The 24,422-nt window shown below is 40.3% G+C and overlaps 1 protein-coding gene across 1 annotated transcript in view; it reads right to left on the reverse strand.

Annotated features, from left to right (window-relative positions):
• The window catches only part of DIAPH2 (diaphanous related formin 2), a 276,134-nt gene that overhangs the window by 163,319 nt on the left and 88,393 nt on the right, over positions 1–24,422 (reverse strand). The window contains exons 18-20 of the mRNA XM_081963960.1: positions 11,541–11,642; positions 10,558–10,652; positions 6,557–6,658 (exon numbers count right to left, since the gene is read on the reverse strand). Of these exons, the coding sequence (XP_081820086.1) occupies positions 6,557–6,658; positions 10,558–10,652; positions 11,541–11,642 (299 nt within the window). The remainder of the gene's footprint in view (positions 1–6,556; positions 6,659–10,557; positions 10,653–11,540; positions 11,643–24,422) is intronic.

Genomic DNA, 24,422 nt, shown 5'->3' on the forward strand with positions numbered 1-24,422 from the left:
ATTGGTTGGTTTTTCAATCTAAGGAAAATAAAAATTGCCCCCAGGCTTAATAAATTAATTTCATGGATAGAAAGACATATAGGTAGAAGAGAGAGGGGGGAGGGAGGGGGGAGGAGGAAGAGGTAGGGGGGGAGGTTTGTTTACGTACGTACGTACGTACGTACGTACGTACGTATGTATGTATGTATGTATGTATGTATGTATGTTATGTATCAGTGGTGGGTTTCCACTTTTTTTACTAACAATTCACTTGCAGAAGCGTCGGAGGGGGGGGGGCAGAGGGAGCCTCTTGCCACCAGTACCAGTTCGCCCGTTCCGGGCCAAAATAGGAGCAATTCACCTCTGCTCTGTATGTATGTAGAAAAATTATATTTATAGGATACATTATCTGATAGTGGCTGTACTACTGTTGGTTCTGTTATGGATGTGTTCTAACCTAGGCGTCATCAAATCACGAAACGGACTCCTTGTCTCCCCAAAAATCCTTTTTAGTTGGCTAATGTGAATTCCTAGCATTCACATCCAGCAAAGTCCCGGCAAACAGTCTTTCAAGAGTGAATTGCAAACACAGACCTTATCAGTCCTTGGAGAGTTGCCAGGTCGACAGCTTCCAGACACAATGCTGTTCAAGGAAATACTTGGCAAGGGGTCTCTCAGATAAGAAAATCTTCACCCTAACTAACTAATTCTCTCCTACAAAAATCACTCCCCTTTTGCCCCTATTTATTTCCCATGGGAGGGGCCATTCACTGTCCCCTTGTGCCTTTACTCCCGAGTCAACCTCTGTTCTTTAATTGTTCCCTTCTCCTGACAGCTCTGTGCATGCACATATCGGGAACAGGCTCCAGTTGTTATTTAGCCCCACTGATAACCGACTCCAAAGGCAGCTGATAACTGTTGGATGACTATGGCCCCCTCTCTGCCTCCGACACAGAGCCCTCATCAGAGCCTTCCCCAGACTCCAGGACTGGCCCATCTTCATCCCCAACCTCCTCACTGTCCGAATCTGCTGCCAGCTCTGCCGGCCGCTGGCAGGCCACAACAGGATGGGTAAAGAAATATATCAAAAAACTGAAGAGGAGGAGGAGGAGGAGGAGGAGGAGGAGGAGGAGGAGGAGGAGGAGGAGGAGGAGGAGGAGGAGGAGTTTATATGAGCAAATTTCTTCTAGGGCTAAAGAGACAAATTGGTCCAAGATAATATAGCTGGCTTTGCTCTCATTTCTAGCTTGGTGACTTTAGCTATTCCACCAATTACAACCTGATACATATTGGTTCATTTAATCCAGGGGTGTCAAACTCAAGGTGTGGGGGCCCGATCCAACCTATGGGGTGCTTAGATCTGGCCTGCGGGGCCACCCTTGGAATAGCAAAGGACCAGCCCATAGTGTTTCTGTCAGCGAAAACGAAAGTTTTTTTCTCTGGCAAAGGGTTGCAGGAGGTCATCACAGCCAAAAACGCAGCTCAGGAGACCGTTTTTTTCTCGCAGAGCACTTGGGCCACCACAGGTACCCCCAACATGAGTGATGTTGAGGCTGGCCATGCCCACCCTAGCCATGCCCCTCCCAGGCATGCCCCCCCCCAAGGTCAAACACAACCCTGATGTGATCCTCAATGAAATTGAGTTTGACATCCCTGATTTAATCCCTATCAAGTTTACTAGTCCTTTACGTTGAAATGGTTTACTGTTTTTTTTTAATTTGCAAAGAAGTCAGTTCATCAACAACATAAATAATTAAAGTAACCAAGAAACAAAACCTGAGACAAATGGTACCCCATGATGTGCTTTGCTCAACTTTGCTAAGGATCACAAATGTTTGCATTTACCTATGTACAATTACACAATAGCTTTACTGTGTCATGAAAGAAAGGAGAACCTGAAATATTGAATAAATATTACAATGCACGTTATCTGGTGATTTTCTTCTTCTTCCTGCTTTCCCAATAATGCATCCTGTCATTTTATTTCTCCAAATAGTTTTATCAATCCCATTTGAGATAGTAAAAACACTTTTCCCCCTCTTGACGATATTCTCCAAAGTGATATTATTGTAGAGATTGCTATATACAGTGCATTTTAAAGAAGGATAACCATTATAAGCAAAACTCAGTCTTCCATTAGCTTAATCAAAGCCCTTGTGATATGCATTGCCGAAGATTTATAGAACTATATTTAATCTCCATTTAGAAAGATGTTGATCTCCGTTGCAGAGTTTCTATTGTGGTTAGGAGCAGCGTAATAATCGTGCAAATAATGTTGATGTATACAAACAAGAGCATGAACAGATACAATTATTAAATGCTTTTTAGTGTCGCTGCAGGAATTATAGCTTGCTAAGCCCTGGTGTAAGCCTGGAAAACAATTGGACTGAAAATGATGACAGTTGTCAGATATGATTCTATGTTGTATTTCATAAGACCTAGATTTTGGCTTTATGATTCCTTATGTAAAGTGCCCATAGGTACTGAATGCAATTGCATAATATGCAAGGGTTCAATTCCATTATGAAGTCACTGTCCATCAAAACACCACCAAGGAAATTTCATTTTTCAACCTGATCCATATTAAAAAGAGAAGGCAACAATAGCTTTTAAAAGCTGTTACAAGTACTTTATTTCCCTACAGACTTTCTGATAGATTTATGCTTTTGATACTTAAAGCATTTCTAAATGGCTTTTTCCTCCTTTGAGCACCTAAAATAACCAGACTCTTTCACCCTGGCGGATCTCCTTCAAGGGGGTTATTTTTCTGTCATCCTGAAGGTCAAATGGTATTCTTAAAAGGAGTTAGATCCATAATTCATGTCAGGCGGAGAAAAGTTAATTCCTCTAAATTGTGCTCCAATCCAATCATGCATTTACGTACATTCTTGGGAAACTGGCTTGTAATATTTAAGAGCTAAATACATTTTTTTTTGCTTCATTTATTTTTCTGATCTTCCAATAAAGATTAAGGGTTGAGCAGGAGCAGGGAAGACAAAAGGGAGCGAATTAGAGAGAGAACTGAACAAATAATAAATGCAATCAACATTATTGTACTTACGTATGTGACAATTAAATTGTATATTTGTTGTTAATGTTTTCTTTAGATTATCATGGTGAAATTCATAATATATGTCAGGAAGTGCTTATTAAATACTGTATCATTTCTTTGTATCAGAGAAATCCCAAATAAGAAACATTAAAGCAACCTCAAAACTATAAACAGTTTGGAACATGTCAATTTTCATATCTGAAACATCAACTATAATAACTTTACTTTGTTTTCCATCATTCAATGTCATCTTCCTCAAAATCACTGCAAAACTTTTTTTTTAAATACACTAGGATACAATTCCAAATGCTGTACCTAATTTGAAGACATAATTCATCTTAATGTTTCATCTAAATGAAAATGTGATGCTCTAATTTTCATGCACAAATAAGAATATTAAGCTAATTAGACTGTTATAATAAGTCACCTAATTAGAAAGTGTGACTTTTCCAAATGAATTTTGAACATCCAATTTTGACCTTTATTAGATTTGATGGGTATATTGATTATCCAATTAAGGCCTTATATTAATCATTAACTCACCTAATGTGTATATGCAAATAGGTGTATGCATTCTGAAGAACGAAAACAATCTCTCACCTTCAGACGCAAATTGCAAGCATCCTATACACTTTAAACACCAGGTCTCAGATTATTATAAGCAGGACCCCTTTTTAGCAATGATGTCTATAAAATCTATTAAATGTGATCAGATTTTATAAGCAGCACCTTTGAAAGGTTCAACATGATTGCATAGTAACAATGTGATCCTCTAATTTCATTATTTAACAAGCCTCTCTAACAAACAGCACATCTTATACATGTACATATACATATACATATACACAAGCATATGCACATGCACACGCACACACACACGCATACATATACGTATACGTATACGTATACCTATATGTATATGTATCTGTATATGTATATGCATTTGTGTTGCAACCCCTGGTATGCCCAAATATGGGAGGAAGCTCACTACTCCCCCTTTCTGTCCTTCGGCTCATTACAGAAAACCATCCAGGCAGAAAATCGTATTTTTTTTTTAATTTTTAACGTTGCCTTTTTATATTTGTGTTGTATTTGTGCTGATAAATAAATAAAGGGAGACTAGTATAGATCTATTTCGAGCTCTTTAGCTCTCATCAGCTAGCCATACCCTTACTGGGATGGCCCAGGTTCAAATCCCAGTAAGGGTATGGCTAGCTGATGAGAGCTAAAGAGCTCGAAATAGATCTATACTAGTCTCCCTTTATTTATTTATCAGCACAAATACAACATAAATAAGTATGTATGTATGTATGTATGTATGTATGTATGTATGTATGTATGCTGGTTTGCACTTAAAATGTGAGTTAGATGTCATTTATTAGTACATCTGGGTGACTTAGTTAAAAGCTGTCAGGCTAAAGCGAAGAACAATGTACAATCATCCAGCCAAAATTCAGTTCTTTATTTGCGTGCATACTATAGACAGAATCTTGCCAGAGTAAGCTCTTGCTACTCTCATCCACATGGATATTTAGGCTCTAGGCAGTGGCTATTTTTATTCTTTTCTTCTATCTTTTATCCAGCTCTGGCCTGGGTTGTCTCTTATCTGTGTGTCCCCTCACTTCCCCCCCCCCACAACAAAGCCTAAATTAAAATAATACTTCTTCAAAGAATACAAATTGGGGCAAAATAAGATTAGAAATGATTCTGGAAGGTCTAGCTATCATGAATGTATTTGGGTCCACATAAGCAAACAGGTTATAAGGTTGAAAACATCATTTGAGCAGAGGTTTAGGACTACCTTGAAAAAATGCATTGGGATTAAATTTCAGACCCAAGAGGTTAAATGGTAATAAAAAAGGCAGTGAAGGTGGGTCAAAGAGATATTGAAAGGACAAAGAAGAGCATCCTTTTAGCTCCTAATCGCTTTCCACTCATATATATGCTCTGTGCTCCATAAACAGGTGAATCTTCCCTAAGTCCAGCAGAATTCTTTGTAATACGCAAAACAATAATAAAAATGTATTTGTGTGTAAGCTGTGGATTTGCAGATAAGTAGAACAACTGTCAGAGATTAACGCTCCCTTGCCAAAATAGGACCTCAACACTGTGTGAAGAAATTATGAAATCCCTACGCGTTTCAACATGACAAAAATTCTCCCATGGATGTGATGTTCTTAAATGAACTGTTAGTTTGGATAATTACAGCAGTTCACCATGTAAGGGGATGTTTCTCTCTAATCTTAAAGGTAAAAGGTAAAGGTTCCCCTCGCACATATGTGCTAGTCGTTCCCGACTCTAGGGGGCGGTGCTCATCTCCGTTTCAAAGCCAAACAGCCAGCGCTGTCCGAAGATGTCTCCATGGTCATGTGGCTGGCATGACTAAACACCGAAGGCTCACAAAACACTGTTACTTTCCCACCAAAGGTGGTTCCTATTTTTCTACTTGCATTTTTACCTGCTTTTGAACTGTTAGATTGGCAGAAGCTGGGACAAGTAATGGGAGCTCACTCCATTACGCGGCGCTAGGGATTCGAACTGCTGAACTGCCATCCTTTATTATCGACAAGCTCAGCATCTTAGCCACTGAGCCACCTTTTGCTCTAATCTTGCCCAATGGTGGGGTTTTTTTTAATGCAATGTGATTATATGGGATGCACTCTGAAAACTTTGCTCCGCCTAGAACATCTCGGAATCCGAAGAGACCCAAAAGAAGCTTAAATGACAAGTGTGAGAAAATATGGGGATTCTGTTCCAAAGGAAAAGACATTCACATGTCTTGATGGAGCCCTAAGGGAAGATAAACGGGTAAAAGAAACAAAGACTTCTGACAGCGTAACAGAAAGAAAACCAAAGCTGCTGCAATCAACACCTATAAAACTGTTAATATAGAAATATGGTTCAAATTGAGTGATATCTTTTTCTTTTCCTAGACTCTACCTCATAGTGTCCCTTGAAGCCACATTTTTAGCTTTGATGAAAACTGTAATATCTACTTTAGAGGAAGGTACTAGATGAAAATATTCAAGTAACTTTGTATTTTGTAACATTGTTCTGACCCTTTTTTTTTCTCCCCAAGAATCTTTTGGAAGTAGTAATGGATTAAAATATTTTTTTATGCTTGCAGGCTATTCTGAAGCAAAGTTGGAAAAAGAGATTCCAAGTATCTTTCATTCCACAATTAATTCCACCATCTGAGCAGTGATTAGGGATCCAGCTAGGTGGCCACATCTATCTAACCTTTGATCATCATGACACATAAGGTCAGGCATGATTAAGAATTTTAGCTAGAGTAGAAGTAGAATAAATATTTTATGGAAAGGAGAGGAGGGGAAAGGAGAGGAAAAGAGGAGATGAGAGGAAGGCCAGGAGAAGCAGGAGGAGAAGGAGGAGGAGGAGAAAGGAGGGGAGGGGAGGGGAGGAAGGGCAGGAGAAGCAGAAGGAGAAGGAGGAGAAGGAGGAGGAGAATGAGAATGAGAAAAGAGGAAGGGCAGGAGAAAGGAGAGGAGAGACAATTCAACTTACCACAACTCCAAACTGTTCTGACTCACAGAGATCATCATATTCATTCTTCAGTTCAGCTAAGGCATTAAGTTCTTTTTGTTCAGGGAGATTTTTAACCAAGTTCTAATGTGAGAACAGAAATTAGAGATTACTACTCTTCTCTCTCTCAGAAAGGAAGACAACAATTAAAGGTTTTCACAGTGTCCCACACATCTTTCTCCCAGCGTACGATGGTGTCCAATCATATCAAAAAGTGATTTGCGGCAGTTCAAAGACTGTGTCTTTTAACTACCGCAATGTCCTAAACTTGCAAAATGCATTATAACTTCAAAGGATTATTTTGATATCCATTGAGCAATTACTTTTTTCATGAAAAGCAGATCTCCCCCCCCCCCTTAATTCACAAGCAGGCAATCCCCAGATATTATTCACTGTTTGGGAATTATTTCATTCACTACCCATTCAATATACTGAGAACATTTCTGCTGAGTTTTTAGCAAAGGGTTGTGTATACCCTGGCTCCAAATATAACGAGGTGATCGTATGACCTTGAAACATGAGCCCGTGGTTTCTTTCCATATATTCATGACAGTGTCCATTCCACTCGTGGGTGTGAAAGAGGAGCTTCAGTGTGAATCATGAAATTACATTTCCAATTCAGCCTTTCTGAAGAACGGTTCGATAAAGCCTTACATCAAAACTATTACAAATTATACATCAGACATCCTTTATTCCAGATTCTGGAAACATCACTGATCAAATTCTTCTCCAGGCAGACGTTGTTGCTGTTGTGATGGTTATGCCAGAATATAGAATAGAATGGTAGAGTTGGAAGGGACCTTGGAGGTCTTCTAGTGCAACCCCCTGGGTAGGCAAGAAACCTTACATCACTTCAGACAATATCCCAAATCATCTTAAAAATTTCTAGTGTTGGAGCATTTACAACTTCTGGAGGCAAGAAGGGTTGGAGAACCTGCCAAAGTGCAATATGTACCATGGATGGCAAGCACTGTGTATAAACTGAAAATGAAGAAAGCTTGGCTCTTGAGATTATAACAGAAGAAGAAGGTAAAGAAAGAAGGATCAACGAATACAAAAATCAGAGGAGGGTCAACATTCAATGTCAGAACTGAGTTAAAGACTTTTCAGTGGACATTTTTGCACCCAGTTGGAATTATTACAAACTTTTGAAAGCCTCTTGTGGTAAAAGATGTCAACTCTTCAATAATTCTTATTTCTCCAGCCAAAATGTTCTCACCCCCACCTCTTAACACATGGGAAGCATAACAATTAAATGAAAGCTATCTATGTATATAAAAATGGCCGTGTGTGTGTGTGTGTGTGTGTGTGTGTGTGTGTGTGTGTGTTCCAGCATAACTCCAAGGTCCCTTCCAACTCTGCTATTCTATTTCTAAAGTGACGTAAAGCTGTGTTTTATATTTATGACCATTGCAGCAATTCCATGCTCACATGATCAAAATTCAGATGCTTGGCATATGACTCATATTTAGGAACATTGCTGTGTTCCGACAGTTGCAATGGGGTCCCCATTTGCCACCTTTTGACAAGGAAAACTCCATGGGGAAGCCAGAGTCACTTTACGACCGTGTTACTAGCTTAACAGCTTCAGGGATTCCCTTAACAACTACGGCAAGGAAGGTGGTAAAATGAGGCAAGGCTTGCTTTACAATGGTCTCGCTCAGCAACAGAAATTGTGGTCAAAAGTCAAGGACTATCTGCAATCAACCTTAGATGGAATCAAGAGTGTTTGAGTTCAATCATTACGTTCCAGAGCTGGTTCCTGGCTTCCATTCATAAAAATGGATGAAAATGTCTTTAGAACAGTGAGGAAAAAGGAAAACTACAACTTTCAAAATTTGAAATCGGTATTACAAGTTGGATTGTTTGTGCGTTGTTTTGGAGTGGTACGGTGGCCTAGAGGAGAAGCTCTTGCCTCACAATCAGGAGGCTGTGAGTTTGATCCTAGGTAAAGATAGATGGTTGGTTGGTTGGTTGGATGGGTGGATGGTTGGTTGGTTGGTTGGTTGGTTGGATGGATGGATGGATGGATGGATGGATGGATGGAGTGATGGCCTAGAGGTGGAGCTCTCATGTCAGAATCATGAGGCTGTGAGTTCGATCCTAGGTAGAGGCAGATATTTCTCTCTCTGGGTACAATGAGAATATATCTGCTGAACAAATCTCTGCATTGGTGACAGGAAGGGCATCTGGCCATTAAATACTCTTGCTAGCCCCATTCAGTTAGCCAGACTCCACCCTGCAAGGGATTCTGGAGTCATTGAAAGATTATGATTGTTTGTGCATTGTTTTCAGGCCTTATTCCATACATGAGCCCGATATAGCTCAGCACATTCATAGTTATATTACAGTTAAACATTTTTAAACCCAACCAAAAAAAAAACCCAACCCAACCTCTTTCTGAGTAGAACCCACATATCCAACTAGAGAAAGTGAAAAAAAAGTATTTGTGACAGTATTGAAGAAACGTAGTGTTTAATCTCTCATGCGTCATATTTCAAATTTTGCAGCACATCAGCACAGAGATGTTAAAAACTGCCCATTAAACCAAACCGAGACATCACTTAAACTACTTTTCACATTTCGGCAATAATTTAGCAGAAACTTTTATTTTCTGAAAATGTTAATTGCACACTTAAAGGTTAGTTAAGTGAAAATATTGAAACAGGTGCCCTTTCTTGCATTCAAAACATATCACCTTTCCTTCCTGTTTCAAAACAACTCATTAAAGTGATAGCGTTTCTTTGGGCCTGCTTTGTGCCTTTTCATTATTAAACCTATCATAACAGATAGAGATGAGCTCTTTCAGGAATTCAGATGAAAGCCTCGTTTCCAATTCAAAGTCATTTCTAACAGGCTCTGAATTGGTATTATTGAACAATTCTTCAATATGACTGCTTATTGTGTGTGTGTTTTTTTTTAAAAAAATATTATTATACGAAGCATCGGAATACTCTGTAAAACAGGGGTCTCAAACTTGATTTCATTGAGGGCTGCATCAGGGTAGTATTTCATCTCGGGGTGGGTGCAACCAATGTGGGCATGGCCAGCTTGACGTCACTCGTATCGGGGGTGCTTGTGGTGGCCCGAGCACTCCGCGAGCGAAAACAGGCTCCCGAGCTCCATTTTCGGCTGGGATGGCCTCCTGCAACCTTCTCCCAGCAAAAATAGAGCTTGGGGGGGGGGACTGCCAGCGGCCCTCCCAAGCTCTATTTTTGCTGGCTGAGGCACTGCAAGCCAGTCCTTTGTTGTTTTCAGGACAGCCTTGCAGGCCAGATCGAAGCATTCTGTGGGCCTGAACCAGCCTCCGGGCCTTGAGTTTGACACCCCTGTCGTAAAAGATCCAGCTACTCCAAGGTTGTCTGTTTCTGATTCTTGTTAGGTGTGATCCCAAGTTTTCTAGATTTGCCAAAGCAAAATTCACACCAATTAAAATATTGAGATGACACAAATGATTAGATCGCTACGGTATGCTAAAAAGGATTTTAAAATGATTGTGAATCAACATGCATATTTGTGAATGTGGTCCAGGGATAAAATTCAGCAGGTTCTGGACAACCGGTAAAGGAAATTTTGAATAGTTCAGAGAACTGTCAAATATCACCCCTGGCTGGCCCCAGAGTAGGATGGGGATGGAGATTTTGCAGTATCCTTCCCCTGCCATGCTCACCAAGCCACGCCCACAAGAACCGGTAGTTTAAAAAAAAATGAATTTCACCACTGATGTGGTCCTATTGTTCCCTGCTGGGAACATTTGATCCATGTGCATCAGCTGGATTTTTCCCCTCCCCATTTTTAAGGATTAGCATCACTGAAGGTTTTCAGCATATTACTTTGGTCATAAATCAGAATTTTAAACACTCCTCTCCAGTTAAGGCATATAATTTTGACATTGGATGCAAGCTGCACAACGAGCTTCAGATGTCCACAGAGCTTCATAAGAGTGTTAAATTTGATTCAAAGAAAATGGCATAGTAACTTACCTGAATTAATGCTTCACTTAGTTTTGCTTCATCTACTTCTAATATAATGTGTTTTATTTCTTCGTAAGGCATGCGGAAAGATCCCAGGAATATAGCTGAAATGACACACCATCATAATTTGAGAGAAGACATTAAATGATGCCTCTTGTATATTTTATGGTGAAAAGTATGGCTTTTTTCAAGGACTCGTAATCTGAAGACAGGTTTATACCTATTTTATGCATTGTACTGCATTGTATGAAATAAAACACCATTTTATACAATGAAGTTGTGGTGTGAAGGATAAAAATATAACTTAGAAATGTAGGCAACATGGTACAAGTCTGGGGACAGATATACAATATATGAAAATACTGATTTTGTGGTGTGTGTGTGTGTGTGTATGTGTAATACCTTGGTATTCAACTGTTTTTTAAAAGGATCCAATTTGGCACTCAACACATGTTGACGTTTGTTCCGATACTCGTTGTTTGTTTAGTAGTAAAAGCACAAGTTGGAACTTATTTCTGTTAGCTGCCTTGTGACTTTCTTACATTATTTCTTATGGGAAAAATTGTTTGGTACTCATCATTTTGGGTACTCATCACATCTCCTGGAACCAATTAATGATGAGTACCAAAGTACCTCCCTCCCTCTCTCTCTCTTTCTGTGTATAATGTCAATACAGTTAAGTTCTAACACTTTAATTCTTAGATTTATGAAACAAAACACCACCATCAAACTGAACCCAGATCCTAATGAAGGGACAACCAATCAAAACAGAGCTCTGTTACATATCTATTGTCATCCATTTCTGCTGAAGAAATGGTATCTCCACAGGATACTGCTAATGAAAACAAGGGCTGAGAAGACAATATAATCCATTCCTATAATAATTTACTTCTAAATATTAAATGATAAATCTATTCCTTATATTATTTTTGAAAAGGCTGGGGGGAAAAAACCCTCAAATGAGCCTTGGATAAAATTACTATGTTACATACACAAATTTTGGGCAGTCTTCCCATCCAATATTCTTAATTCTTTCACTTTCTTCTTGGGCATCATTAACTTCTTCTCCTCCACATTCTCCACTGTCTTTTTCACTACAAAGCAAAAAAAAAAAAGTCCTTGATTATTTACATATACAGAAACCTTTAAAATGCCAGAGTTGGTTTTCTTAAGATCTTGCTTAATTAAAACAACAAAAAATATCAAGTGAATGTGCATGTTAAAAGGAATGGCATTAAGACCCACAAAGAGTAACATTTGAATTTTATTTTGGGATTTAAAGGATGATTTTTTGATAAGGCTAGGCTACAGTTGTGCAACAACAATGCTCACCATAGAATCCCTTATGCCACCAGGCTCGAAACTTTGGGCTTGGACAATCTGGAAATACGCTGCCTACGGTCTCCATAGTACACAAAATTGTCTGCTACAACTCCTACCTGTCAATGATTACTTCAGTTTCAACTCAATAATATGCGGGCAAACAATAGATACAAACTCAAGGTAAACCGCTTCTAACTCAACTGCAGAAAATAAGACTTCAGCAACAGAGTGGTCAACGCCTGGAATGCTCTACCTGACTCCGTTGTTACATCCTCAAACCCTCACAGCTTCAACCTTAAACTGTCTACCGTGGACCTCATCCCATTCCTAAGAGGTCCTTATGTGCTCCCTACCGTTCTTATCCCCATTTATTTGTACTCATTTCCTTTGTTCATGTCCATGTTTATACTTATACCTGTTATCTTGTACATGTTTGACAAACCAAATAAATAAAAAATAAATAAATTTAGAGTGTCAACCAATTGCAAAATGGACCGGCGCATCGTCTACCCTTTCCATCATCTGGACCCTATTCAACTGGTTGTCTCCAAGAACCACAATTTCTTTCTCAGCATGTTAGGGCCTCCTACTGGTTTGCATCCAACACGGCAAGACCGAACTGGAGTTTGACTTATTCCACAATCATGGCCAAGTTAATTTAAAACACAGCCAAGGGAGCTGGGAAGGAGCTACAGGTGTCGGAGAAGGCAGAGTTAAGTGCTTCACCAAACAAAATAAAAACCAAAGTGTCTATATTAAACCTGTTGGTAAGCAACCGAGGTTTTGTTTTCGGTGAAGACGGCAATCTATTTTGTGAGCCATCACGTCTTTGTTTATTCAAGCCGGAGAGAAAGAGCTGATGCAACATGCTGCAAGAGGCTGTTTTCCAGGTTATGCTTATGTGATGAGCTCCATGTGCAGCTGAGGAGGAAGCTGAGGCGGCTACAGTACTGACTATCCCTGAAATTAATGGATCCCCGGGAAAGGATAATTTTATTGTGACACCTGCTTTATACCTGCACTTGTAACAATGACATTTGCCAACGTGAACGAGAACGGTAGAGGAAATTAAATGCAGCCAGTTGTTCTGGTGACAAGGAAAACCCAAAAGAAGGTTGCAATGGTTGAGAGACTTAATTAACTAAAACTTCACTATTAGCCTATCCCAAAATCTGGAAACACATGGGTTTTGAAAATTAACAGCTGCATTCTACTTAATGTACTCTCACACCTGATCATTAACTCAATTACTGATCTCCATTAAACATTACCTCTACACAATTTAACAGTTATAATGTTAAGACAAAGCAAAATATTGAACACCGGTGGTGACAAGGTAGACTACAGGATAAAATGCTTGAATAAGGAATTTTAAAGGGTAAAGAAGGAATTTTAAAGGGTAAACACCTCACCCTTGGGTGTAAAATTGTACTGCAAAAAAACTATATCTTGATATATCAAAGGCTCTTCTCTGAGCTCAATGTGGTTTACCTTGGTGCACACATTGCGGCTTTCTCAAAAACCTGTTTGTTCTCAAAACTCTCCTGACAATCAAAATTCTTTACCAACCAGACCTGCAACCTACTTTCCCTGCCAAACTGGGTGGGTAGGACAGGATGATGTCAGAGGTGAGTTTCTGCTAGTTCGGCCCGTATCGGGCAAACCGGTAGTGGTGGAGGCAGGAGGCTCCGCCCACCTGCCCAGATGCTTCTGCGCAGAAGTGTCGCGCATGGGCACGAGTGTGCGTGCACACATGAGCAATCCCCTAGTTTAAAAAAAAATGGAACCCCACCACTGGATGATGTAAATAGGACAAGATAGTTCCTCAGGTAGCCTTGCCCCATGCCGTCAAGTCTTTTCAATTCTATCTTGTCCATTTTTACACAACAAATTGCATTAACATTGAGAATAGAATAAAATAGCACAGTTGGAAGGGACCTCGGAGGCAACTTTCTCAACACCGGAGATCTCTCCAACGAGTCTTTTCTCATTTGGTGGCCAAACTATTTGAGCTTCAGCTTCACTATCTGTCCTTCCAAAGGACAGTGAGGGTTGATTTCCTTTAGGATTGGCTGCTTTGATCCCCTTTCACTGTTTTGGTCTTTGCCAAGAAGAACAGAATAGAGCTGGAAGGAACCATGGAGGTCTTTTAGTCCAGCCCTCTGCTCAAGCAGGAGAACCTTTACCATCTCAGACAAGTGGCTGCCCAGGCTCTTCTTAATAACCTCCAGTGATGGAGCAGCCACAATTTCTGGAGGGAGGCAAGTTTTTCCACTGGTTAATTGTTATGTCAGCAAATTTCTCCTTAGTTCTAAGTTGCTTCTCTCCTTGATTAGTTTCCACCCATTGCTTGTCCTACCCTCAGGTGCTTTGGAGAAGAGCTTGACTCCCTCTTCTTTGTGGCGGCCTCTGAGATATTGGAACACTTGCTGTTATGTCTCCCCTGGTCCTTCTTTCCATTAAGCTAGACATACCCAGTTCCTGTAACCGTTCTTCATATGTTTTAGCCTGCAGTCCCCTAATCATCTTTGTTGCTGTTTTCTGAACTCTTTCTAGAGTCTCAACATCTTTTTTACATCGTGGCGACCCAAACTACACAATTTACATAATCTCATGGTAAATGACTGATTTACGTGAATGCCTATAAGTGTGCCATCTAACTGACCATTCCTAAGTAAGAAAAGATTAGCTTCCACACTAATAATCACCTCTCAGTACTAATCAACAAGCCAAAAATATTATCTGGAAGACTAACAGATCACCGATAAATCTTAATTCCATGAGTCCCACAAGTTTAATCATTGAAAATCATTACGTCAGTCATTTAATTAAAGGAAATTTAACATTTCTCCTTTTCACCTTCTCCGAGTGCGCGTACTTAGCATCACTTTCTTTTTCATTTAATTAATATATGCATAGCCTGTCTTTTTCTGTTTAAGGAACGTTCATGTTGACTTAAACATTAAAAATTATACACGCAGAGACACAAAGTAATGTTAAGTTGCACAACAGCACAACATGCTTTTGGGCTAAGCAAAGGAGACACCTCTCTAAACCAATGATTAGATGTGTTGACTCAGCTTCCCCTGGGAAGGTACTTTATAGAATAAATCCTTTAACAGAAGAGTAAGAGTTGCATACATTAATTTTCCACAAACACCTGCTAACATTTAATAGACAATGAGGCTCCCAGCTCTTATCTTGTGGGTTTCAAATTCTTTAAATGAACATCCAGGTTTTTATGTGCAGGTAGTCCTCGACGTAAGGGACGTGGTGGCTCAGTGGCTAAGACGCTGAGCTTGTCGATCAAAAGGTTGGCAGTTCGGCGGTTCGAATCCCAAGCACCACACAAGGGAGTGAGCTTCCGTTACTTTTTCACACTTTACTCACATTAGCCAAATAAAAAGGGTTTGGATTTTGGGGGTCAAGGAGTCTATTTTGTGATTTGTTGAAGCCTAGGTCAGAACAGTACAAGGATAAGCAAGTGTTACAAGCGAGCACTGCCTATTCATTATCATAAAATCTTGCTAACGTTTTACCAGAAAGTAAATTTCCAAGCCAGTGGTTTCAAAAGCCCGTTTTCCCGATTTCATAGCAGTTGCTCTAAAAAGGACAATAAAGTTTTTTAGTGCATTTATGCATAATTATGTTATTTCAATGCTTTAGAAAAAAATCCAGAGAAGTCCACTTATAAAAGCTGCTTCCCTTTTCAAGGAAACTTCAGTGCAGCTTTTTTTTTTTTTTGAAAACTAGAATAAAGCAAGTGACTCGAGAGACTCCCTCTCTCCGTAGTTCCAACCACCTGCAATATTTATGCTATTTTGTCTGAGAAATAATTCCCCCTCTTAGTAAAGTTGACACTGATGCTAAAGAGAGCTACCGTATTTCAAGATATATGGCATCTGTGCTGAAATATTCATTGGAAATGCTGACAGCTTAATAAGATTTTCTTGATAGACTATGCTCTTTGACATGGAAGAAATGTGTGTGTGTGAGGGTTATACTGTTTTGTTGTTTTTAACAGAAAAACAACAACAACAACAACAGCAACAAGGACAACACAACTGCAGCCAGATCTAGGTGCACAGAATAACGTGCCTGCACATTTTTCTACAAGCAAAGTGATTATTTTCACACACATACACCCACAAAATGTCTTTCCCCAGAAGCCCATTGTTCGTGTTGAAAAGGTAAACCTCAGCGCTATTATTACTTAATTTGTAGATGTCTCCTGTAGTTCTGAAAATACAATTGCTTCACTTATACTTAAAAGACACACATAGTAACTAAAGCTACTAATCCAGGGGTGTCTCACTCAAGGCCCGGGGGTCGGATCCAGCCCCGTGGGGTGCTTAAATTTGGCCCACGTTGCCGCCCTAGAAACAGCAAAAGACCAGCCTGCAGTGCCTCTCCCAGCAAAAACGGAATTCGGGAGGACTGCATGCGGCCCTCCCGAGCTCCATTTTCACTGGCGGATCATTGCAGGAGGCCGTCAGCTTGGGAGCCCATTTTCACTGGCAGAGTGCTCGGGCCACCAGAGGCGCCCCCGACACGAGTGACGTTAAGCTGGCCATGCCCACCAAAGCCACCCAAAGTGAAACAAAACTCTGATGCGGCCCTCAGTGATATATAGAGTTCGACACCCCTGTGTACTAATCCATCCATCCCCCCACCGCCACCACCAAAGGAAATTTTTTTTTACCGATAATTACAGATTCATGTTTAGGGATTGAAGTTACGATGGCACTGGGGGAAAAAAAGTTACTTATGATGGGTCCTTGCAACATCCCTACAGTCACATGATCAACATTTGGGGACTTGGCAACTGGCATGTTTTAATGACGGATGCAGGATCACATGGTCACTATTTGAAGACTTGCCAGCCGAGCTTCCAACAAGCAAAGTCAATGGGAGAAGATGGATTTGCTTAACGAGCAGACGGTCGACTTAACAAATGCTGTGGTTCACACAACAACCATGTCAAAAGGGTCATAACAGTGGAGTATGGCTCACTTAAGAACCTCCGTGTTTAGCGACAGAAATGCTGGTCCCAAATGTGATTATAATTTGAGGACTACTTGTATACAGTACAGGCTACTATCAGAGGTGAAACCTGAGTTATTAATACCGAAGGCCCATCTGCTTGCATCAACTGTTTTAAAATTATGATGGGTTATGGGGGATGCGGCCATCTTTTATTTCGGATCTTTGGCCTGCCACACTTTCTATTATTCTACTATGCATTTACTATTGTGGGAAAATGGGAGGGGGGGATTGTAAGGAGTGAGATGCGATGTAGCCATAGCGAAATTCTTTCTAGAAAGCCAAGGTCATCCTTTGTCTTGGCACCTTTGCACCTGACCGGAACTGGATGGGTGGAACTGCCAGCATGACAGTGGAAGATTTGATCATGTGATGGACTTGTGGGTGGGTGTAGGGGGGGGGGGCAGATCTTGAACTTTCAACTAGGTGGAGAAGACTAGGAATTCAGATTCGGGTTTTCCCCAGATGTGCCAACGTGGCTCTCTTAATAAATTGGAACTTTGAGCAATACTTTGCCTTGGACTCTGATGTACTTTTGGATGCTATCTGGAACCCTGACACAGGACCATAGAAGAGCAAGTTCTCCTGTTCACCTATTTGCAATTGTTCAACTCCTGCTTTGCCACGATCAGATAATTTACTCCATCTCAGTAACTTGAAGAACTTTCAGACGAAGCTCAATGTCTCAATACTTTTCTGTGTCGTCTGCACACACCAAGGGATGCAAAAGGGAAGTTGGAGTACCATGGTGGCAACCATCCTCAACAGAGAACCTGTGGCCACGTCAGCTCACACGGCAACGCAGGGCTCTATCTATGGAACGCTATAGTGAATACTGCATGATGAAATCTCCCTGCAACTGAAGTATCAAGAGTGTAATAACCCGAGGTCAGTTCTTTGCTACTTTAAGTTTCCTCAAGGTGATTGTCAGCTCTACATTTTGTTCTTATGAAGTTATAAAACACTGTATTGAACAAATGAGCAAGGTACATCTCGGTCATGATGTTTTTCCCACACTTAATTAAAGACAGGAAAACAAACAAACATTTGCAACCAGTTGTAGTTTGCAGAGGGAATGAAACAGAAAACATAGCGTTCTTCGGGTTTTATTTCTCTACTTAAAAAGAAAGGAGAAGGATTTTTTTTTAACTATTAGTCTTTTTAACATTATTCAGTGCCATATTTAAGCAGATGCCGCCTTCCCCATTAGGTTGCCTGGATGCAAATTCATTCATTTCCTTCAACAATTAAATTCATCTTCAGGATGACACGTAAAGAAATCCAACGGTATTATTTTTTTATAAAGCACTTAATACTTCAGCGATGATGATTTTTCTCCGAATTCAAAGCGTGTAGGTACCTGAGAGGGTGGGATGTGTGTGAAAAATGCAACGCAGCTCTCAACTGGCCTCTTATTTATTTGTTGAAGTGTTTTGTTTGTCAGGATGGCAAAATGTTCATATGTTTATAAACCTGTTTTTACTCAAATCCAATTGGGTTCCAGTTGTAGAACCCAAAAAGCAGACCCCTGGATGTTCCTTTTCTTCACGAAAAACTCTTTTACAATTGCTAAAAAGCATATTTAGATTTATAAAAATAATCTAAAATTTGTCGGTAGGTTAAGCCATCGTTCCACAACCGTAGGGGATAATCATCAACTTCGCTCATCTCAAATTTCAGTAAATGTCTCCCTAAAAATATTTTGAGCCAAAGAAGTCAACTTCTTTTAGAAGTTGAAAAGGAAAATTATAAACACTTTGAACATACCTTCCTGTGCAAAGAACTACTTCTTCAGTGGTTTAAAATGTATATGAGAAAGTTGTTTCAGCTTTAAATTAAATTAAGATGGTTGTAGCCGGTCTTATTTCTTTTAATAAAATATGCATAGGCTACCTGGGATAAATATGAAAAAATGGGGGATGAGATTAAGAATTAAAAAGTTCAACTATTTATCTGAAACTACAAAGCCCTTACTTTTGCCATAATTATTTCAGAAGCTTCATCTCATTTTTGTACAAAGGGGGTATATGTGGAATAGGAAATTATTCATCAGCTATTTATCCAGATAAGGAAACAAAAGCAGTATAATCATTTGATGTTAAAGCTGTTTTTAGCTTGCACAAAATCAGAAAATCTATACTGCTTGGGCGTAAGTCTAATAAAAATTGTTAATTTCTTACTTCTGCATAAAAACTTTGATTTAACTTGCTATCAGATTTGCATTAAGTCATCATAATATGACATCTGTTGGGAAAAATCTGCATTTTATGGGTGCAATGCGTTACTTAGATCTTTGCTATTAAAAACTCAAACTTTTCTTCCTTTGAATATAAAACCTATATGCAACTACAAAAACAAAGACAGAGGAACAGAACAGCAAATATAACTTAAGATACTCTAGGATTCTTCCTTGCCTCTAAACTAATGATTAATAATTATACAATCCTCAATTTCCAACCATTCATTTAGTGACTATTTGAAGTTGCAATCATCATTGTCTTTTAATGAGCCCATAATCCCTTACAGGGTTTATGGAGGTGAGTGTTTACTGGCCAGATGCCCTTCATGTCGCCAATGTGGAGTTTTGTTCAGTAGATATAATCTCAATGTGCCGAGAGAGAGAAATATCTGCCTCTACCTAGGATTGAAGCCACAGCCTCCAGAAACATTCAAAGTTACAATGGCCTGGGGGGGGGGGGAGACTTACAACTGTGGTAACTGTCACATGATCAAAACATGGGCACTTGGCAACTGGCATGTATTTATATGACTGTTGCACTCAGGCATGAAATCCTCTTATCTTCGTTACCACTTCGGTAGCGGGAGCGTGCCCTTCTGGCATGGGCAGAAGATCTGTGTTGATGTCAGGGTGTGTGGCCGGAGCCTCACACCACCGCCACTACCGGGTCACCCAAACTGGTGCAAACTGGCAGAATGCCACCTCTGGTTGAGCTGTCCCAGAGTTATGTGATTGCTAACCTTCCTAGCTGACCTCTGTCAAACAAAGTCAATGGGGGAGAGCCAGATTTGTGTAACAACCACAGTGAGTCTCTCAACAACCAATGCCTTAAAACCAGGTGCAACTCACTTAAAAACACCTTGCCTGGCAACCACAAATTCACAAAGTCCTCAGTCGTGACCTGAGGACTCCCTGTGCTTTTTTAGATACATATAGTACCGTTCCTGTCGTTTTTTAAAAAATATATATTTTTATTGTTTTTACATTTAAAACAAGAGCAGTAGCGCGAAGTCGAAGTGACCATACAATCACATTATATACAATTAGTCTCATCCACTAGTAGCCTACTTAATACATTATCTATCCTTCTGTCCAATCACAGTATTCAGAGTTTGTTCCAGTCTTGTCACCTTGTCTTATACCAATCATAAAATCTGATCCAGGCTTCAAAATATTCTGATTCCCCTTTATTTTTAAGTTCAAGAGTGAGCCTATCTGCTTCCGCACAGGCCAAAAACTTTTCTGATTATATCTAGCTCTGATGGTATATTTTCATTTTTCCAATACTGTGCACACAAGTTATGCGCACCGCAGTTAGTACATGTATAATTAGATAAAGTGTATCTTTCTTAAACCCCTCCGGTATTATGCCTAGGAGAAAAATTTCTGAGTTGAACAACATTTGTTCTCCCACCATTTGTTCCAAACCATGATAGTACTGTTCCTGTAGTCCAGTGATGGCGAACCTATGGCACGCGTTCCGAAGGCTTCAGGGACTGTCTGGAGGCTTCCCTGATACCTTCGGAGCACTTAAAACCACCCTCCGAGCAAACCGGACGGTCCCTGAAGCCTCCGGCGGGCCTCCAGGGTGGCGGGGGAGGCTCTTTTCGCCCTCCCCAGGCTTCTATAAAGCCTCTGGAGCCTGGGGAGGGTAAAAAAAGCATTTAAAAATGGGGGGCGCGCGTTGTGCACGCATGCACACTGGGGGCATTGCGTATTGCATTATGGGTGTGGCACGCCCGCACATGACCCCCCTGCACTCCCCCCCTTGTGGCACGCGAACCAAAAAAGGATCGCCATCGCTGATGTAGTCTGACCGCAGTACTGAAGCGATTCGTTTAAGATACCTATTGCCTTTCCAAGTTCCAAAGACATAAATTCTGTTTGTCCTCATGGTGAGATTACTTAGAAAGCGATGTCTACTTTCCACACAATAGACAATTTATGGGCAAACCCCCCTCCCCCCCCACGATTATCCCTCCGTCCGAGGCTTTAAAAGCAGATTGAATAAAGCCATGAATGAAGAATCAACAATCAACAATTTATGAATACACTTCAACTGGCTCAAACAACACCATATATCAAAACCTCAATAAAACGGATTGACACAGTAACACAGACGTGGGGAGGAAAAAGGAAAAAAAAGAAAGGAAGGAAAAACAGGAAGACGAAAAAGGGAAAAAAAATCAAATTCCTTTCCAACTTGACAGATTGCTGTGAATGATCCTAGTGACAGGTTCTAATAAAGTATTAATATCCTTTGATTGCTGACAAATCCCACTCCCCTTCTTTGCAAAGACATGACCTTCAGCTAAATCTTGAGAGAGGGTGAAAAAAAATAATGGAGGATGAAGCGAGAAGGCTGGCGTGGAAAGATTTATGCTGTATTTCTGAGGCAAAAAAATACATTGCAGAATCAGCTGCTTTGTTGACTGGCATAGAAAACCATTTCTTTTCATGCGGGTCTGCTGATAACCCAGTACTGCCCAGATATTTATTTATCCCAACCCTCTTTCCACAATTTCTAATGTTGAATTTTCCCCCTTACCAGAGGGAGCCCCCTTGTGGAGTACTGTAAAGCCGTTACCATGGCAACTCCACAGCACTGTACAGTAGAAGTCATTTTAAGGCAGTACAGTAGAAGCCATTTTGAGGCACAACAGGCTGCACCTTAACAGAACACACATCCCGACGGGTGTAGGGGGTGTCTTAACCCCCCTCCCCAGTATTTGTCTCCTTACGGTAAGTCTGTGTATCAAGTTTGGTTGAAATTGCTCGAGGCGTTCCAGAGTTATGCACACATGCAGACACACGCAGAGAGAGGGAGGGAGGGAAGGAGGGAGGGAGGGATAGATAGATAGGCCAAGTGTTGTGTGTAGGTAGGCTTATCACAAAATTGTGACTGTCAGTCAAGTGGGGATCAGATCTAGAAGAAACTAGTTTGTGAAGGATCGCTAAATATCCTAGGATCTAACAATGGGTTCAAATGCAACCTGTTAATTTTTTTTTTAAGGGATTTATTTAAGATGCAAAAAATGCAAAGGAAAGTCGTAGGAAAGATAGAGGAGGGAAAGATGCGCAGTACTTTGGTGCATTAGAGTAACATAATAGCATCAAACCTCAGCTTTTTACTTCTACATACTAGTATACAAACTAGTCATTTCTATAACAACAAACCTATCTAATCGGGAGAAATGTAACCTGTTAAATGTGATAACTGTTAAATCAGGAGCAAGGATAAAGTTGAAAAGCACTATGACTTTATCTCATGATACTCATTTAGAAGGGTATAAATGAGAACTACCAAACGATCAAGGAAATTTGGCACCAAATAAAAGTCAGCGGACTTCAAAGGGGGCGGGACTTAGATCTCTTACGTGGGCGTAAAGATTGAAAACTGATGATGTGTTTGACTTTGCCCTCAGGCTCAGTCTGTTCATCTCCTACATTCTCTTCCATGTATCCTGTGGTCACTTCTGTATCTTTCATCGATAATCACCATGGGAGAGTTACCACCCACCCACTTCGGGTAATTTCACTTTTCCATCTTATAAAAAGGAACAGGCTGACAATGCTCCCAAATTTTACATCTCAAAAGCACCACAAATTGATGCCCCTTTGAACCCACTTCCTTTATGAAACAAGAGGAAGGAAAATGCCAGAGGCTGGAGCGACATTGTGACTGTTGAACCCAACACACAATTCAAAGTGGGAGCTTCCTACACCGCATGTATTAAGAAGCATGTCGATCCCTATATTCCTAGCTGATTCATCAAGCTCTCATTCTTTGCTAATGAGGCTCAAAATCAGTTTGGCTTTAAGGATGAAGAAATAAACTGACAACCGCTCACAAAAGATGTGTACAGTTGCAACGCATGTTTGATGCGCCGGCTTCTCTATGTATTTCAATGCGCCGTCTGAAGGTCTTTTTTATAAGAAACAAATGGTTTTTGTATTATCTCAAATGATCTAATCAACACACTTTTCGGACCGTGCCAGCTTCTTTCAATCAGCTTTGCAGATAGTTTTGGCCAGGGATTTTAAAATTAGACTTCCAAAAGAAACTCTTTTTCTCCCTTAATAGGCAGGTATAATGGGGAAACAAAAATATGCTGATGAGAAACATTATGCCTTTCCAGAAGTTTCTATTAATGCTCAACAGTGAGGCATGAAACTGGGAGAAAAGACCATCATACAAGTTTGAAAACATATGCAGGCAATTACGTATATATGTATATATGTATAGGTTCCCCCCTCGCACATATGTGCTAGTTGTTCCTGACTCTCCATTTCAAAGCCGAAGAGCCAGCGCTGTCCGAAGACGTCTCCGTGGTCATGTGGCCGGCATGACTAAATGGTGAAGGCACACGGAACGCTGTTCCCTTCCCACCAAAGGTGGTCTCTATTTTTCTACTTGCATTTTTTACCTGCTTTTGAACTGCTAAGTTGGCAGAAGCTGGGACAAGTAACGGGAGCTCACTCCGTTATGTGGTGCTAGGGTTTCGAACCGCTGACAGACAGACAGACAGACCATCAATTTCTTCCGTTTTTTTCCAGCTTTCCGCAGAATTTTCATTATTCTAAATGCATCCGAGTCCTATATTTCATTTCATTTCCCTGTTTAGAATCTAAAACGATCTTAAGCCTCATACCGATGGAATTCAGTTAAAATAGATTAATATTTGGCAATGCACTTGAAGAAAATCAACCAACTGCATTGCCTTTGCAAATGCTGGTTATCTTGAAACCCTTCTCCCAGATTCACTAAGAATAGATCATAATACCCAGGTTTGCATGACATAACATCACATTAATCCCAGCTTCATCCACCACGATGGCCATGTGCAGCTAGCGGATGGACTCCGTAGCCTTCCCTGCTACCCTCCTCCCTAGCCTCAAGAAATTATGCACAGCTTCCTAATTAAAAAATGAAGAAAAAAAAAACCAACAATCCAAGATCTGAAGCCAATGTTATATTAAGCTTTAAAGATAGCTTGTAAAGCCTGGCTCATGTTCAGAAGTAATTAACCATTCTCCTCGGTTTGGATGTAATGAAAGTTTCACTTAATTGTACTTTCTGTTTTCCTTTACCAATGGAACAAAGACAGAGATGTAGCACAGATGTTCAAGCAGACTGCGCTAGCATACTTCAAGGATAACATGCTTTATTAAACTTATAGAGAGTGGGTGCAAGTAGCAAAAACGAAGTGTTTTTTTTTCCCCTGCTCCTTTTTATGACCGGTGGTGAGTTTCTCTTGATATTCACTAC

Source organism: Natrix helvetica, assembly GCF_964273705.1.
Source record: "Natrix helvetica genome assembly, chromosome: 11".
NCBI lineage: Eukaryota > Metazoa > Chordata > Lepidosauria > Squamata > Natricidae > Natrix > Natrix helvetica.